At 45.9% G+C, this 17662-nt stretch overlaps 1 protein-coding gene across 5 annotated transcripts in view; it reads right to left on the bottom strand.

Annotated features, from left to right (window-relative positions):
- LOC122531394 (solute carrier family 12 member 4) overlaps positions 1-17662 on the bottom strand; it is a 95091-nt gene that overhangs the window by 47522 nt on the left and 29907 nt on the right. Inside the window, exon 1 of one of the 5 annotated variants that reach the window (XM_043659277.1) lies at positions 9186-9391. The exons of the other annotated variants lie outside the window; for them this stretch is intronic. Coding sequence (XP_043515212.1) covers positions 9186-9243 — 58 coding nt within the window. The 5' untranslated portion in view covers positions 9244-9391. Of the gene's footprint in view, positions 1-9185; positions 9392-17662 lie in introns of those variants that run through there. 5 annotated transcript variants of the gene reach the window in all.

The raw sequence follows: 17662 nt of genomic DNA, 5'->3' as shown, positions 1-17662 counted from the left end.
CGCAGTGAAAAAAAAAAAAAAAAAAAAAGAACCAGGCTTGGGACTGTTTGTTTCAAGCGAGCCGTCCAAGTTTCAATATCTAAAATATGAGGGCATGTGAGGATTGTGGATATGCGAAGGACGAACGTTTCGAGAATGCACATCTTAAACGACAATCGGGAGAGAGTATCGAGATATCGTCAAAGCATACAGATCGAGAGAGCAGCGAGTCGTGAGAGGGTAGAGATTGCGAGGCAATTACACATACAGAGAGTAGCGAATTCTATGACAAAGTATCTCAATATCTTTTTCAATTTTATTCGGATTTTCACCGGTATCCGTTCTGTTTCTAAATCATAATCGATAAACGTTGCTTGTATCTACTGTATTGAACGAACCACGTAGGTTAAAAGAACCCATTCGGATTGTTCGGAGGGTGGAAAAAAAGAAAGGGGAAGGAATGATTTGTCGTTGAGAGATTTGGTGAGAACAGGTGAGAAGAGAAGGTAACAGACAGCTTGCGCGGCCGAGAGAAATTAATTAGTTCGAAAATTAGTTGTGCGAGCATTGAGGACGTACGATGAATGAGCGAGGGGGGGGGGCAGGGGGCGGGGGGCAGGCAACGCGGGTCGCGGTAAATTACTGGAGCGCGCGTGCTGAAGAGAGGCAACCTCGGCTCCCACCGTAAACCATGAGACGCCATCAAACGCACGTAAACGAGATTTGATAAAATAACAAGCCGGCGGCGATCTGTGCTCGGTGGTGGCGAGTATAAATTCTATCAACGGCCATTACGCGGAGGCATTATGCTCCGTAATACGTCGACGTGTTGAAATACATACACGTACATATATGTACTCACACGCCGGGGACATGCACGATCGACGTATGAGAGACGTACAATGGGAATGAAAATCAAGATACTCGAGACGAACGACGAGATGCAGCAAAAAAAAAAAAGAAAAGAAAAGAAACAAAAAGAAACACTGCCAATGCCCGATGACGATTGCCGTATATTGGATGCTGATTGCTCCAATTTGTCAATTTGTTGCCTCGACGAGCTCGAGATAACCAAACCCTTCCTTCCAACCTTTGACCCGATTTTCTCTCTGAATGCTCGGCTCGCGACAACATAGATCTCTGTCGAACTTTTGCGTGGAAAAGACTACTTTTCGTTTGCCTACGACGATTGAAACTCGACTGATTTTCGAGCTACGCTTCGTTTCGTATCTACCTCGCGTGTCGACTCACTGTCGAGATTCGCCGATTGTTGGCAGATTTGTTCGCTGTCGTACAATTATCTGGACGATAACGCGTAATTCGTAATTCCGACGGTATTGACGATTCGAGCGACGCTGAACCGACTGAGCCGACGAAGCGCGTGGCCATTGTTTTCAGCCATCGTTCCAACACGAATGATTTATTGAAAAAGTTCGCCGGGGGGGGGGGGGGGGAGAGAACATTCACGGTTTCGCATTCGGGTATAATTTTCCAAGTTGAACGAAACGATTGAAAAGGAGAACAGCGAAAGTGGTTACTATCGCCAGAGAGATGAAAGAGAGAGAGAGAGAGAGAGAGAGAGAGAGGGGGGGGGGGAGGGAGGAGGAGAAAGAAATGGCCAATAGTGTCTATTTACGAATGGTCGATACCGTGCAAGGATGTCGGGCAAGTTTGCCTGTCGTTTCAGCGGGGATCGAGAGATCGAGGCGGCTGTTTTAAAGGGTATATCGAGCTAATTCGTGGCCTCGTGGTGGCGCAAGGTCAGGAAAATCAATAGAACGCAGACAACGAGGTAACGATGCCGCGGTCTGATAGCACCGACCGTGGCATACCGGCACGACATTCCATTTTGCCGCTTATCGCGTGCGTTCCTGTTCCGTAAGGTCAGTGACAAAAGACCAGTGCTACCTGTTACCGCGATGAAAACTCCTCTCGAAGACGACACTCGCTCCTTCCTTTCACCTCGACATCCACGTACGCGCGCACGTACGCGAAAATTCCAAATTCATTGGAACATGAAACGAGAGAACGAGACTCTAACCCTCTCTAACTGTAACTCGTACAAACGAGTAGAAACGTGACGTTATTTGTCTGACTGATTTATCGGACGAAGAATGTTCGAAAGACGCTTTACCGTCTCTTTGTTTCTTTTGTTTTTTCTTTCTTTCTCGCGGAAACAATTTTCCGTCGAAATTTCAAAAAATCCCCCGAAAAAAACTCGTAAAAGCTGCTTCACCCTCATGGACCACGTAGAGACGTGTAGAATATTGGAATAAAATTTTCAAGGATCGATAGAACCTACGTCATCCACGTAATGCCGTAATCTGAACGGTATTAGGCTTCTGCATTGTCCCGTAGTGTGGCCAATTTTAGCGCATATTGCCAAATGTACTGGAAGCACGTACAGGCTGGTGGAGAGTGAACGGGAGCGTTCGCGTGGGGACGAGTAAGTTTAGCTGGTGAGATGATCACGTTCGTCGGGTGATTCTGGGTGAGGAAGAGTCGAGGATCAGCTCGACAGGAGGAGAAATCGTGTGATTGCAGAAAAATTGTTTCGACAGACGTGGAACGAGTAGCTACGTGTGTATCTATCGGATTAATAGCCAAACGTCCGATGATAGTCTCTCGGTTTCTATTTTCTTGGACAAACGACGCTCGTTGCTAGTTTGAAAACAAGTTGGAACGTGTAAAGTCGAAAGTTGGTCTCTCTCTCTCTCTCTCTCTCTCTCTCTCCCGAGGGAATTTACACAAGGTGTGTTCCGAAAATATCGTGTTGTTTCGTCGAGCGACGAGGCGATTCCGCGAACGAGTAAATGAATAATTTCCAGAGACAGTTTAATGAATTTTAAATCAGTCGGTAACGGACGGGACGGGACGGGACAGAGAAATGACTCTGTTAGAAAAGTGACAGCTCGGCTTGATCGATGCCGCGATTCGCTGGCTGTTTAAAGGTTAATGCGAGAAAAAATAATAGATCGGTAAGAGCGCGTTACCTGCGCGGTCACGCGAGGCGATTCAGCTCTTGTCCGTCTCTTGCGATTAATTTGCTTTTTGTGTCGGTTATCGACAACGGCGCGGCCGTTTGGTATATATTTCGATCACGACCGCGTCGAGCGCTTATAAATTGGCGTCGTAGAGTCGTATCGACGTATCGGTTCAACGTCGATCGCGCAGCTGGCCGTCGACGTTACCTCGTTTCCCGCGATACTTTGATCTTTGACCTCGGAGAGGAAGAGTTCCTCCTCCACAGCTGCACGCGTTGTTGTTGTTGTTGTTGTTGTTTCAAACGTTGGCACGGTAAAAAGAGCTTGGCCCAGTTGCGTAAATCAAGTTAAAGATTAATCAACACTAGAGGAGGTCACGATGGTCTTTGTCAAGATTGTTGCCGTTCGCAGCGTTTCGTTCGGCGACGATAGTAAACTATCGACGATATATTTCGCGGGATGTGTGTTTGTTGGTGCGACGAAATTTAAAAAAAAAGTAGAACGTTGCTTGGTGCGAATTTCTCGAAACGCGGACGGCGAAGGTAAATAGAGTGGAGGGCCGAATCGAACGTAGTCGATGAGAGCTGGAGGGAGTTGTCAAGGGCCGGTATAATCGCGACACAGGCGTCATTTTCTCGCCGCGTCAGCTGCGGCTATCGATTGCAATTGAATTTAATTAATTCGCCGATCACTTATCGCGTCGCGTCGGTCGTTTACGACTGTTCATAAATCTAGCGAGCAAGCGTGGCTAGCGTTGATCGCCGTGAGACATCGCCGTGCGGTTGTCACCCCTGATCGATCGGCAATGTGACGAGTAAAAATGTAAAAACAACAAAAATAAACACTTTTATTTCTGTAGAAATTTTATTCGTCGGTGGTCGGCTGTCGCGACTGTCATTCCTCTCTTCCAACATTTCCACTTTTAGAAGAAGGCCTTTCTGCTGGCCTCGGCGACACGTGCCTCTGTGTTCGAGAACGTGTCGCCGCCTGTTATCACGGCAACTCGAATTTGTCGAAAGGAAAGAAAACAAGCGGAGAGAATAATATTACGATATAACAAAATATTGTAAATCGAGAAGAAAGAATATTACAACTATATATATATATATATATATAGCAAATGGAAAATTTATGAAAACTTGAGAGACTTTGCTTTGCCGATCTTTCGGGAGAATCACGATCGACGTTGATTGTTAATCAATACGCAGAATCACGCCGCGAATCCCCGTGTAAACAAATTTCCATGCAATTCACAGCCTTGGACGCTTACGCTTGGTGGAACGCGACCGGCAATTCGACGGGATGCAGATTCGTGTTTGCACGATTCGAATTGGCCTGCAGTCGAGGCTGCATCGGCGGCGCGGCGCAGCGAAATGCACAACGACGTCTCACCTCGTGGGCCTGTCGGTGGGTTAACGGAGAACGGAAGATTCAAAGGCAAATATCTTGGCGAGAATATCTAGGGGGAACAATTACCGCGATTAACCGTGAATCGAGTCTCGAACCGAGATTGAACGTCGCGGCTCGAACGCGAATGAATCGATCGTACCGAATTATTCCCCGATTGTCCGCGTTGCACGTACATGCATACGTATTGCTATACTGTACGTACTATTCCCTTTCGCTTTGTTCCGCGAGAACGTCGTCTGATATTTTACGCCGTTAATACTTGATTCGTTCGTCGTTTCTCTAGAACAGAACACGGCGGGCGGTGATGGCGAACGAATTAAAACTCGAAAGGATCTTTTTCATGGATTTTGTTTTTTTTTTTTTTTTCGGTGTTGACAAGTCCGAGAATTCTGTTGAGAAAAACAGAAAGAAAGAGAGGGGGCTGGGGGGGGGGTAGGAAAGGGGAAATAGGATAAAGGGAGAAACGGAGAAGGGAAAGTTTCAGTCGTTAACGAACGACCCACTCAGAATCGGGCATATTTCAGCGAGCCGCTTCGAAAAGGCTGCCGGTGACACTTGAAATCTCGGCCTCATTATATCGCGGTTTCACAAACGTCACTTCACCGGCGTGCCTCGTTGGCTCAGCCTAAAAACTAGGTTGTCGCGAGCGTGAGCCAGTCGCGACGACCGGCTGTTTGCCGGCCGGTTTTCGCGAAACAGCGAAATAAAGGATACCCGCGCGAGCGAGCAACCACTCGCCGCGAATTACTATTGGCTGACAAACGACCGTTTCGTTGGCGCGGCGAGTCCCGACCCGTTCGAATCGATCTCGCGTATTTTATAATCTCGCGGAAACGAAAGTTTTGCGGATACAACGTACAGACGTATATAACATAAATAATGTTTATTTAATGAAAATAATGATAATAGAGAGCAAGAAATAATTAAACGAGACAAATTACTTTAAAACAACACGAACTAACAATTCAAATATACTCTTTTAACAACACGATTGACACTTTTTCGACAGTTCTCTTTCAACGTTCTCTCACGACTCTGGTCTTATATATATATATATATATATATATATATATATATATATGTATATGTATATAGGGTGATTGCACACCTGGAATAAAACTTTTAAATTATGCGTCAAATGAAAAATTGTTCACAATGCAAAAGTTGTATGGTTTTACGGGAGGCAAAATAGGGGATGGCAAAATATCAATTTTTTGTGTGTGTTGAGGGATTTCGAAATTTCCAAGTTCATCGTCATCTTTTTCTTCAATTGAACCATATGTCGCCAACTTTGAACGATTTGTCCACTCGCTCGATAGAAAAGTCAACGTCGCTCGTGCACGACGAGGAAATTTCACTGTGTGGAGAGATGGACGCAGTGGAGGGGGTAGCGCTAGCGATCAGAAAAGTGGGGGCAAGGGCCGCCAGTTAGCCACCTCTAGAGAAAACCAAAGAGTTTGCGTTTGGAATGAAAAGAAAGGGTGCATCGACGGGATGTCAACGTGACAGAAAAATTCTCCAAAGTGGTCCAAAGGCAAGAAATGGTTGAAAATATGGGGAACAGGGGACGCATCTCGTTGTTTTCCATTCGATTCGATAATGACAAATCCATCGCGTCTCCACTGTTGTTCAACGTTGCGAGGATGGTGGCTGGCTGTGCAACTGGGTTAGGTTTGGGTCAGATCAGGAGGAAAGAAGATGAATCGACGAGGATCGCGCGCCAGGAACGTCCGTTCGTTCGAAAGGGAAAGAGTAGCGTGCGAATCGGAGGGCTTTGGGATTACCGATAAGATTAGGTGAGGTGAAGTAAGGGTACGGGTAAGGGTAAGGGTAAGGGTAAGGGTAAGGGTAAGGGTAAGGGTAAGGGTAAGGGTAAGGCGGCACGCGGCCACCGTTGCGGGTTCTACTCGTGTTGGTGAAACACTCGGGCGCAACACGTGGCACCCGGGGCAGCCGAGTGAAAATCCGGGGACAATCGCGGCTCATTTAACCATTCATGCCTCCACTCGACGAGATCGTCGGCGTTCTTTTAAACTGTCGTCGATCGTCAAACGTTGAAATATTTATCATAGACGGAGAGACGGAGGTGTGTTGGCGTTGGGCCAAGGGGCCTCAAACTCGAGGTTTCGAATGAAATAACCTTAACGAGGATCCGAGTTTCGAGAGTTCGATTTAGACAGACTGTAAAATCGACTGCTTGCCGAATGAAATTTGATTTGGCTGCGAAGGGGGAACAAAGGTGCACTACTGCGCGCCTGGTGGAAAAAGGCGCAGACGTTTATCGTTGTTACGTGGTCGAAGCGGTTTACGCTTTAAAGATTAACGACCGACCGATTTAACTTGACTCGGGCTGACTTACGTCCGAGGAAACGTACGTCTCCTTTCCGCCTGACGGTTTAGAAGCCACCGCTCTCTACTCTCCATAGGCAAACAGTCGGTGTGCAAATCACGCGAGAGAAACGCTTTCTTTCGTTGAAACTTCCGTTGAAACTGTTCGAGAGAAACGAAATTCCAGATACGATTGTACGCGATACGCTTTTCGTTTCGATCGCTTTCCGGTTCCGCGCCACTTTGCTTCTTTCCACCCACTCTTTGTCGACGATCGCCGAGAAGAAATCACCAACAAATAAATAGAATGATCGCTAGTAGCCACAAACGGAGTTTAAACTCTAAAATTACGAACGCTAGAGAGAATCTGTTGGTCGAATCTAGCTGAATATATACTCGATAATTTGAACAATTTGAACAATGTTTGTTGTTCACTTGAACGGGAGGCAATCAAAAATCGGCCCGTCGCGGAACAGTGTCAAACAGTCGAGGCACGAACGTCGTCGTCTTTTTGCGCCAAATTTTTCCAAGATGGTTCAGGCATCCTGCGAAATCTCGTAGTTTACGATCTTTTTGGGCGAAACTTGGAGAAACTCGGTGAAACTCGGTGAAACTCGGTGAATGTGTGTCGGAACGTGCGACGCGACGACTCGGCGTATCGATTATACCGCGTCAACCCCTCAGACACCGACTCGCCGTCACCGACGTGGTTTTTCGAGAGAAAAACACGCTCTTTCCACGGCGTCGACGTCGTTCTTCCCACCGTCAAATACCACAGAAACGCGAGGCATTTTCGAACGAGTTGCCGTTGTTAGGTATTAGGTGTCAGGTGTCAGGTATCGTTGGCCACGAGTTGCTTTTGACCTGTACGAGATCGTCGAAAGGGGGGAAAGTCTCGTGGTAAAATTTAGATTGTTTTTTCCATTCGATGAACGACGAATTTTCGTTGAGATGATGACTAGTCGAAAACGGCAGGCGAAGATAGGAGTGACAAAGTCCCACAACTTCCCAAAAGAAATCTCCCGAATTCGTGATACTCTGAAAGAGCATAAGAAAGCCAGCCGACATTCAACCTTTAAATTCGTGTTTCAACTCTGTTCAACCTAGAGCCAAGCCTAGTTAGCCGACACGTCGCTACACTCAGGAACCACTCTCTCGGTCCTAACACTTTGATAATTTCCCAATTAACGCATAAATCTTCACTTCTAGACTCGGCCGTTGAAAAACTAAATGGTATACGCTATTAAATTCGTGATTGAAACACCCCAATTTTCATCAATTTACACGGAAACATTATCTTTGATAGTTTCTGAGATATTTGACGAAATACGTTCCGCAGCTGCAACTTTGAAGTTAGCTTTCATCCCTTCAACATCGACGATACGCGTCCCGGAGAATGTTACTGACAACAATAAGGCAACAAAAAAGTTATTATCTTTCGTTATTAATGGTGAATTATTTAAACGTGATTATTTTAAAATTGTTTCATTTAATAAGTATATCACCCTAATGCACGCTAAGGAGAAATTTCGCCGCGGTTTCAGTGTAGGTCGCGATTCAAAGTCTGCCGTTAGCCATGGGGTTGCGCCTGGCAGTGGAACGAGCAGCCAATGGTCAGCCGCTCGAATCCTCAAGTAGAGCAACGAGACGCTAGTGAAACCCTGTTTCTCCTTCGAACAAGCGACACTCGTGCACGAGTAGGCGTTTGACGAACGGAACAAGACGTGGCAAGACTCGGAATCCTTTTTAGCTACCGTGATAGATTTTAGAGATTTCGGGAAAGCAGTTGATTTTTTCGGAGAAAACGTAGCGACGGTAAAAAAAAAAAAATGGTACCGCTATGCGGCATAGAGAAAAGGAGCAACAGGATTTTCCTCGTTACTGGTATTCGTACACTCGGTTTACTTTCCTCTCTCTTTTCCTTTTTTTTTTTTCCCCCCTTTTCCTTTTGGCACGAGTGGCTCGCGTGGACGCGCTCGTGACAGAAAATTCCGCGAGAAACGTCAACGACTATTCTCGTGGCAGCTGCAGCATTCTCGGAAATTTCTCATTTTCAGAAGAACGCTTTGAGTTGAAAAAAAAGGGGGAAAAAGAAAAAAGAAAAAAATACCGCGATATATTCCAAGCGAACTGGAATTTCAGCGAAACGAATGCGCCGCGATGAAACGCGGCAGTCGCGCGGAGATGGAACTGGTCGATTACGCGTGTCGTTGCTGTTGTCGGGTGAAACAACGAGCGTCAAACGTGCAAATCCTGCAAAGAGAAAAAGGGGAGAGAGAGAAAGAGAGATGAGGAAAGTAATAACGAAAACTGATATAGGTGAAAATGGCGACGCAGATCTAGGCCGATCGATCGGTCGATAACAATCGACCTAACGTCATTTCCTTCTCCGCTGAAAGAGCGGAATATCCGGCAAGGGACAATGGGACGTGTCGACGTGTGACAACTCGAGGAAAGAACTAAACGCGGGACTTGGGTACTTGCCTTCGACGAGCTGCTCCTTCTTCACCAAGATCAGAGGGATAGCCCCGGTGTTGCTCATGGTGTTGCTCAACTACCGTTCCGTTTCGTATCGAGTCCTCTTCCGTTCACCTCGGTTACACTCGATTTTCACTTGCTTTTCACTCGCTTTGCCTCACTCCAACGGGTCTCGTTCACTCGGACCTTACGACGACATCCACTCGCCCGGCGAGTTTCTCCCGCGTTCGTTGCCACTATTTCTCTCGCCACACGTTCTGTCTCTCTGCTCTTCCTTCACCGCCGTTTCCCGCCCATTCACCGACCACGAAATGGTACCTCGAGCCACGGATTAATTACGAAATTGTCTGGACGTCGCGACGACGATAACAAACCCGATGCATGATTAGATAAATTGCTCGTTTGTCACTTGCTGCTGTTGAGGATCAGCGGAGCTTTTCTTGATCGATCGATCGCGACGCGCGGTCCCGTCCCGAGCAGCTACGACGCCACGTATCTGAAAAACCGACCTTTCGCTGACCGTGATCGCATCGTCACCGCCTCCTACGCGACTCCTAACGTGCATTTCTCTACGAAATGGGCGACGCGAGGAAACGCAAGTGAAAAGACAAGAAGAAGAAGAAGAAGTTGACTTCTTCGGAGCGACAGTGCAAAAACGTTCTGATTCTGAATTTTTTTTTCGACACAGAGAGAGAGAGAGAGAGAGAGAGAGAGAGAGAGAGAGAGAGAGAGAGAGAGAGAGAGAGAGAGAGAGAGGAGCAAGGAGAGACGACAATCGAGTTCGCGCGATGACGAGAATCGCAAGCAAGGATGAATATCAACAGATAAGGGAGGCTGGGATTCCAAACAATGAGAAAACTCGTGCTTTTATATTCACTGGGGAATTGTTCGATCGACCTGATGTTCCGAGGGTGAGGACACGGAAGGGGCGTTCCCGTGCAGGTCGGAATGGATTTCCGGCCGTTTTCGAGAACGCTTGGGGACAGACGCTCATCGATCTTCGTTTAGACCGACTTTGAGGAAAAACCGTACAATGGCGACGGTGTAACGAAGCAACGGGGTCAACCGGTCGCTTCCGGTATCCCTGATATTCTCCCTGTTCTGCTTCCCTTTCCCCTCGCTCACTCGCTCGCTCGCTCGCTCGCTCGCTCCGCTACTAGTTCGTTCCAACTACTTTTTATTCGGGTAGATACACACACACACACACACACATATATACATATACACGGAGTGTCGAAAAACGTTGGGACCAAACTTAGATTACGCGTCACCGAGGTCAAATAGATGAAAAAAGTTTCGTATAAACTCATGTCCGAAAGTGCTTGAATGAAAAGATATATAAGCTTTTAAAGATATTTATGACTTACCGTGACAGTTGTGAGAAATGTTTGAAAATTCCTCCTTCCGCAAGAATGGAGGCTTCGACTTCGTCGAATTAGCGATTGTCAAACTCTTTCAAATATTCCATTTGTAATAATAGTAAATGCAATTTTGAATACATTGTCAAAGTATACAGGTGTGGCCTAGGAAGCCAACTGATTGGTCCGATGCAACGTGATTGAGGGAATTGTCTATTAATAAATTCGCGTACGTTCCAAGTCCAAAATGTGGCGGGGCGCCGTCGTGTTGAAACCACATTTGATAGCGTGTTTCCAACGAGACATCATATCGTGAGGATTATTTTGCAATAAATATCTTATTGACAATTTGTGATACGCGTACGATTCTGAATTGTAAGACGAATTTCGTCCATAAATCTTTGAACGCTTATATCTTTCCAATAAAGCATTTTCGGACATGAGTTTATACAAACTTCTTACTCTCATCTGTTTGACCTGAGTAGCACGTAGTCCAAGTTTGATTCCAACCTTTTTGGACACCCTGTGTATATATGTATATAGCTTCGAGTGAAAAGTTTCTGGGTAAGCGGGTATCTAGTTCGCGCGTTGATGGAATTGAAATCGAGACGAGCAAGTTTCAATTCGTCGTCTCGCGGTCCCCGTAGTTAGTTTGCCGTGCAGTAGCTTCGGGGGCTGACGTTCGAAAATTTGAAAAATAAAGCGGGAGGGAGGTAGAGGGGTGAAACTGGTAGAACCAGGTGGCTGGTTTGGCGAAAAAATTAATAACGAAAATGGGCCGCGAGACGCGTGTTCCCTCGATGAAAAAGAATTAATTCCCGATACGAGATAGGAGAGAAAAAACTGTGTCGTTCGGTTGATTCGACGAATCACCCAGATGCGATTTGTAATTTTCGTCCCTTGCGAGTAACGAAACAACAAACAAACAAACAAACAAACAAACTCGAGGAAAGTAGGGCGAAAAATGGAAAAATTGGAGGGTCTGGCGGATTTTATTACCAGGCCAACAGTTGTAATTTTTATTAAAAAAAAAAAAAAGAAAGAAAAGGAAAGAAAAAACTAGCGGGGCAATATTGTTTCCCTTTTTTGTGCGACACGAGGTTAACAACAAACGCGTATTTTCTCCGATATCAATTTCATACACACACACACACACACACACACACACACACACGTTGTTTCGCTTTATCGGGCGAAACGATTAAACGATATTTCACGTGCGCGGCTTATACTTATATCAGATCAGGGCGCAGATGGTTCACGAAAACAAGTGTCGCGCACAGAGTTTGCCGTTTTCGCCGGGCGGATTAAATCTTCAACCGACGAAGAAAACCGATCCGCTGGCAATTATTTTCCAACGCGATGGAGAAGGCACGGCTTGCCTCGTGAAAGATAAAGCGAGTACTCGGCACGTATAACGCTCGGTACGTATAATACAAAATTTAACAAACACTTGTTGCAAACAATTCGATAAAAGTATCGACGAGATCACGTGGGTTTACGCGTCGACTGTTGTTCTGGCTCTCCGTTTGTTTGTTCGCCAATGTGTGTTGGAAAAGCCAGATTCGACGAATGTTTAACGACGAGTTGTTGGTTTATTAACGAGAATGCAGCGAATAAAGCGGACAGCCACGGACGGATAATTGCTCTTTCGACCAGCCAATCCCAATCGAATCCAACGGGCCAGGCAAACGCTGGGTATTTTTGGAATATTTCGAGGGAACAAAGGGTGTCGTGTCGAGCAACAAGTAATCGCGTCGCGTCTTGCCGACCGATTGCAATTAACAGCGTTGCTCGCGGATTAGACGGCGCGATGGGAAACTCGGTGGAAAATTTGCGAGAATCGTGCCGAGTCGATTACAGACGGATAACAGAGCCGAATAAACGAACGTTGAACGTAGCACGAAAACACAGGAAAGGGATAAATTTCGTGTTTGGATCGACATCACCGTTCTATCACTGTATTTTTCGTTTCCGGTTTGTGAAAGGACAAGCAACTAGCATCTCTTTCAACGAGATGTAACGAAAGTAAGAGAGAGAGAGAGAGAGAGAGAGAGAGAGAGAGAGAGAGAGAGAGAGAGAGAAGAAGAAGAAGAAACGAAGAAAAGAATTTGTCGAGGGGCGAAAATAACGAGAAGAAGGGAGGAGGGAAGGAATGACCTGGGCGAATGCCGAAGAAACGAGGCTTTGCAGCCTCGATACGCAACGCTAGTTAGTAGCCCAGCCCGAGGAAGCCAACCGAGAGGAAACGAGGAAAAAGAAGCGGAAGAAGGTAGATTCGCGAAAGGCCGAAGAACCGCGCACACGAGGTCTGCTACTTTCGATCCCTGTGATGGATCACGTGATTGGATCGGCGATTCAAGATTCCGGCCAATGTCAGCTCACCCCCGGTTCAAGCTGGATCGATGAAGGCTGCTTCTCGCATCGCTCGGTCCCTGCTGGGTCTCGTCTCCTCTCTCTCTCTCTCTCTCTCTCTCTCTCTCTCTCTCTCTCTCTCTCTCTCTCTCTCTCTCTCTCTCTCTCTCATATATATATATATATCTTTCTTTCTCCGATAGATTTATCGACAATTTCTTCGTTCAAGAGGTTACAAATTAATAATCGGGCTCGTACGATCTCAAGTTACCGATCTTTCCACCGCTCGATCCGGATCCAGCGGTTGGAGGACAGCAGAGGTTGCTCGTCGATTGGACGAGCGACGACCCTCGAGTCGGTCGTACTGTCGTGGCTCGCGGTCGAATTCGAACTGGACGCGAACGACTGGTAGACGCGACTCGAGGAGCGAATTCCGAATCGAATCGACGTCGACGTTGGTCGACGTGAAAACGACAACGACTGATCGATCGGCTGACTGACCGTGAACGACCAAACGACCAAACGACCAAACGACCAAACGACCGAACGAACGACGATACAGCGGCGGGAGGAGAGACGAACGATATCGCAGGACACCACCGACCGTCACGATGAAGACGTACAAGTGGTTTTTCGCGTTTTGTCCCGGGGGTTGGTTGCTCTCTCTGCCCCACTCACCTGGTATCCGCGTACGGTGCGCACCTACTACTACCCACCTCCGTAGCTACCTCCGCCACCCACCCGACCTAACCCGTCACCCACTCTGGCTACCCCACTGCTTCGTCGCTCGCTAACGCCACGTTAGAATCTCTCCCTCTCCATCTGCCTTTCTCCTTCTCTCTCTCTACCCCTCTCTATCCATCCATCCATCCATCCATCCATCCATCCATCCATCTATCTTTCTTTCTCGTTGCTTCCTTACGTTCGGCTCACCACAACCCCTTCTCCTTTTTTTTTTTTTTTTTTTTGGATTTCGCGCTCTCGAGCTAATCTCTTTCTTCGTTCGAACAAACAGTCCAACCGTGTGCGTTTCTCGACTTGGTCTCTGGCTTTGGTCCGCTCCACGATTTATGTCTGATCTCTCAGCTTTTCTAGACGCCTATCTTCTTTTACCAACCGATGCCGCTACAGTTTCTCGGTTTTTCGCCGTGCTTTTCGTCTAAGCACTGTTCCCGTCTCTGCGTACTCTCTGCACGACGCATGTTGCTGCGTATTCCGATTACTTTTCCTCAAAAGGAAAGGACTTTGCCTTTGTACGTGTGGGGCATACACGCGTGTCGCCCCCCTCGGTGGTGGTGGTGGTGGTGGTCGGTTGTTCCCTGTTTGAAAGGACGCGACGCCGTTCCACCGAAATTTCCAATCGTTCTAATTGGCCGAGAACGAAGGGAACGATTTCCATCAATAATTCAGAGAGCCCTGCCGCCGCCCGTCTATCCACGGCTATAGTTACGTCCTACTTTTTACTGAAATGGCAACTGCACGATCCCGATAGGGATGAACGTCGATGAAAGTTTGATGAGAGGCTCGACACAGAGGGCGGTTGTAAAACGATTAAACTTTCATCGTTACTCTGTTCACTGATTTCTCCTTTTCCTGCTCGAGGCAATTCTACGCTCGTAAACGAAGCGATACACGCACCTTCTTCCAACTACACACATTCCTCTTCACAAAAATTTCATCGTCACTTTCTTTCTGCGATCTGGCTTTGAGAATCAAAACAGACGAGTCACGTACGAGCGGTAACGAAAGTGCAAACGGGCGAGGAAATCAGCCAGTGAAATGTGATAGAGAAACAAGAAAGCTGGCAGGAAATATGGGAAAAATGAAACGATTTGGTCGTTGCTTCGAAGAGTTCTTTTCAGAGAACTCACCTCACCTCAGCAAAAATGTACAAACATTTCGCGGCTAGCTGTAGGTTTCCAACGAACGTCCAGCTGACGCATGATTTCCAGCATTCTCGCTATCCAGGGAATGTAACGGTACGACTGTCTCGAATAGTAAACACATTACGCGCGTCCTTGCTGATCCACGCTGCTGATTTCCACTGTATCTTTGCTGTTTCCACCAGGATGAACGCGAACGAGCACCTCCGCAGTTTCCATCGATCTGTGCTTGTGTTTGTTCTCCCATTTAAACACGCCTCTACGTTTCTTCCTTTGAAATCGCTCGTAAAGCTCGAAAAATTCTATCCAGAAAAATATTTCGCAGTCTTTCCGAGAAATATTTCGCAGAATAGTTGTAATTCGACAGAAATAATTATAGTTGCATGTAATCCGTCAACTGTATCCAGTTGTGTCTAGATATTTTTTATTATTGTCTATAATAATTTTTAACAGACGCGAAGGATATAAATTTCGCAACTCGATCGACTCGCGCGACGCTTTCGAAAAGTCGAAGAAATCGACCGTCGTATTCGAAAAATCGGTTGGCCAACCGATCTCGCCGAGTCGTCAATTTTTTCCCGCATTTGCCTCGCGCGATTAAACCATCCGGACTTTTTGCTCCCTCTTTCGGAATCTAATCCTCGAAACGTCCGACGTGGATGGAACACGGCCAATAGGGGTAAGATCTCGTGGCATTTCGAGTGAAATAAAAAAGCCAGATTCGATCGGTCCTGCCCGCGGAACGAGAATACGCGGTGGCGTTTTATTGCATTGGCACGAGGCGATCGTAATATCGGACCGGAATCGATCAAGCCTCCGCCGAGTAATTAAGATAAGCCCTCCCCCCCCTCCCCACTCCTAAAAGGAAAAAGAAAAAAAAAACGATACGGTTCGAGCGGGAATCGGCAGAGGCCAATTGGTCATTTTCATCGACGATCGTTAAGCGATCGTGCCTCCGTTCTACGTCGAATCGATTATCGCGTTCATTTTATTTCGCTGCCGAGCGAAATTTTACGAGGAAACGCTGCTCGTGATCGCGAATATTTCCACGAGTGAATGCAACGAATTAGGTGGAAAAATTGTCGACCGATCGATCGATCGATTCGAGGAACTTTTTGATTCAAGTTTGCCTGTAAACTTTGTTAAACTCGCGTACCAACGTCTCGTCTGGTTCCCTCTGTTCTCAATCCTACGAGAGTGAACGAATGCAAATTACGTTTGCCAAACGTCATTTAGTCGAAGGAATATTTCGAGAAAAAGCCAGCCACTGTCCGACGCTCGACAAACAAACATCACCTCAGAGAATGTACAGAGTATTCCAAATACTGTGAGTGTTCTTCCGGCGTAACTTTGCCAATAGATTCCACGAGTGGAAGTAAGACAACAAAGTGTCACGTATATAAAATCCTTCGTTCAGGAACTGTAACGAAAATTCGAAGCAAGAGTTGACGATATTTATCTATTATATATATATATATATATATATATATATATATATATATATATATATATATATATATATATATATATATATATAATTTATCTACGTTAATTCCATTTTTTTTTTTTTTTAATGAATGCAGTCAAAAATTGAATCTAACAAATCAACTAGAAATTCGAAATGTAATAAATTCAATTTTTAATAGACGTCAAAATTGTCGTCTATATAAATTCTTCACGTTTATTAACCCGCAATGCACGTTGACGAATGCTTTAGATATAAATATGTTGGAAAAATGTAATGAAAACTCGAAACTTTGTATAAAATGCCACGATTGAACGATTATTATATTCCAATGATATATCGTTTTATTTGAAGCGATGCTAAGTGTAAATTGCTGGTAGATGATGTACAAAAGAAATTATGTCGAGGGCAAAGGGTTAACTTTGAATACTCGAGCTACGAGTGAAAATCGAGTGGCGTGAGGTCTGGCAATCTCGAAAGTCAAGGAATTCGCCTCGACCATCTATCCATCCTTGTGAACGACGCTGATTTAGTCACTGCCGCACTTGCACCGCATAGTGTGCATGACAACCATCGAACCGTCTTGTCGTAGGTGGACAATGTGGCACATTCCTTAAAAAATTCCCGGCTTCAATCTACTTTAATTTCAATTTATTATCAATGCAAACAGAGTTGACCTTGCAGAAGGGTTACATCTCGCTACTTTCGCGCAATCGATCCGACATCATCCTCCACGCGTATTCCCATTACTCGTAATTAACACCAGAACTACCGACGAAAAATATTTATAATATTTATAGCAAAGAAATTCAAGCGCAAGGCACGAGAGAAAGTTAATAATTCAATATAAAGGATACGAGCTTCTATTGACATATTTTATCAAAGTTACTCGAATAACTATAAAATACACTGCTGCTAAATATGTGAAATTTTGATAGAAAATTATAAATTAGTCGTTCTGACCAGTTTGGTAGTTTGATAGTGTTAAACGTTCAGACGATCGTGTTCGTCGTTTCCATGGTCGATCTCAACGAAGAAGTTGTCAACGAAGCGAGTCCAGCGAGATTTCGCAGTTTCGCGAAAAATTTTTGGTTGAACCGAACGTTGTCGAACGTTGTTGAACGGCAGTGTGGCTAAGCCCATGAATCGAGCGTGTCAAACGTACGATCCTCTTTGCGAGACTATCGTCGCTTCGAACACGAGCCGAGCGTTATCGATGGAGATAATCGATGATACGAGAGAGAGAGAGAGAGAGAGAGTCGCGCTAGCAAAGCTTGCTACGGCAAAAATCGAGCTCGTTTGCCACTGGAGACGCAAAGTTTGCGTTCGGAGCGACGAAATTTCTTCTTTCCTTTTGTCGACGCCCGTACGGACGAATTTATTGGCCTGTTCTCCCGTGTTTGGAATCGACGACGTTTACCG

Source organism: Frieseomelitta varia, unplaced genomic scaffold (genome assembly GCF_011392965.1).
Source record: "Frieseomelitta varia isolate USP_RPSP 00005682 unplaced genomic scaffold, Fvar_1.2 scaffold_398, whole genome shotgun sequence".
NCBI lineage: Eukaryota > Metazoa > Arthropoda > Insecta > Hymenoptera > Apidae > Frieseomelitta > Frieseomelitta varia.
Note: the sequence above shows the minus strand (reverse complement) of the source record. Positions and strands in the feature narration are given on the sequence as shown.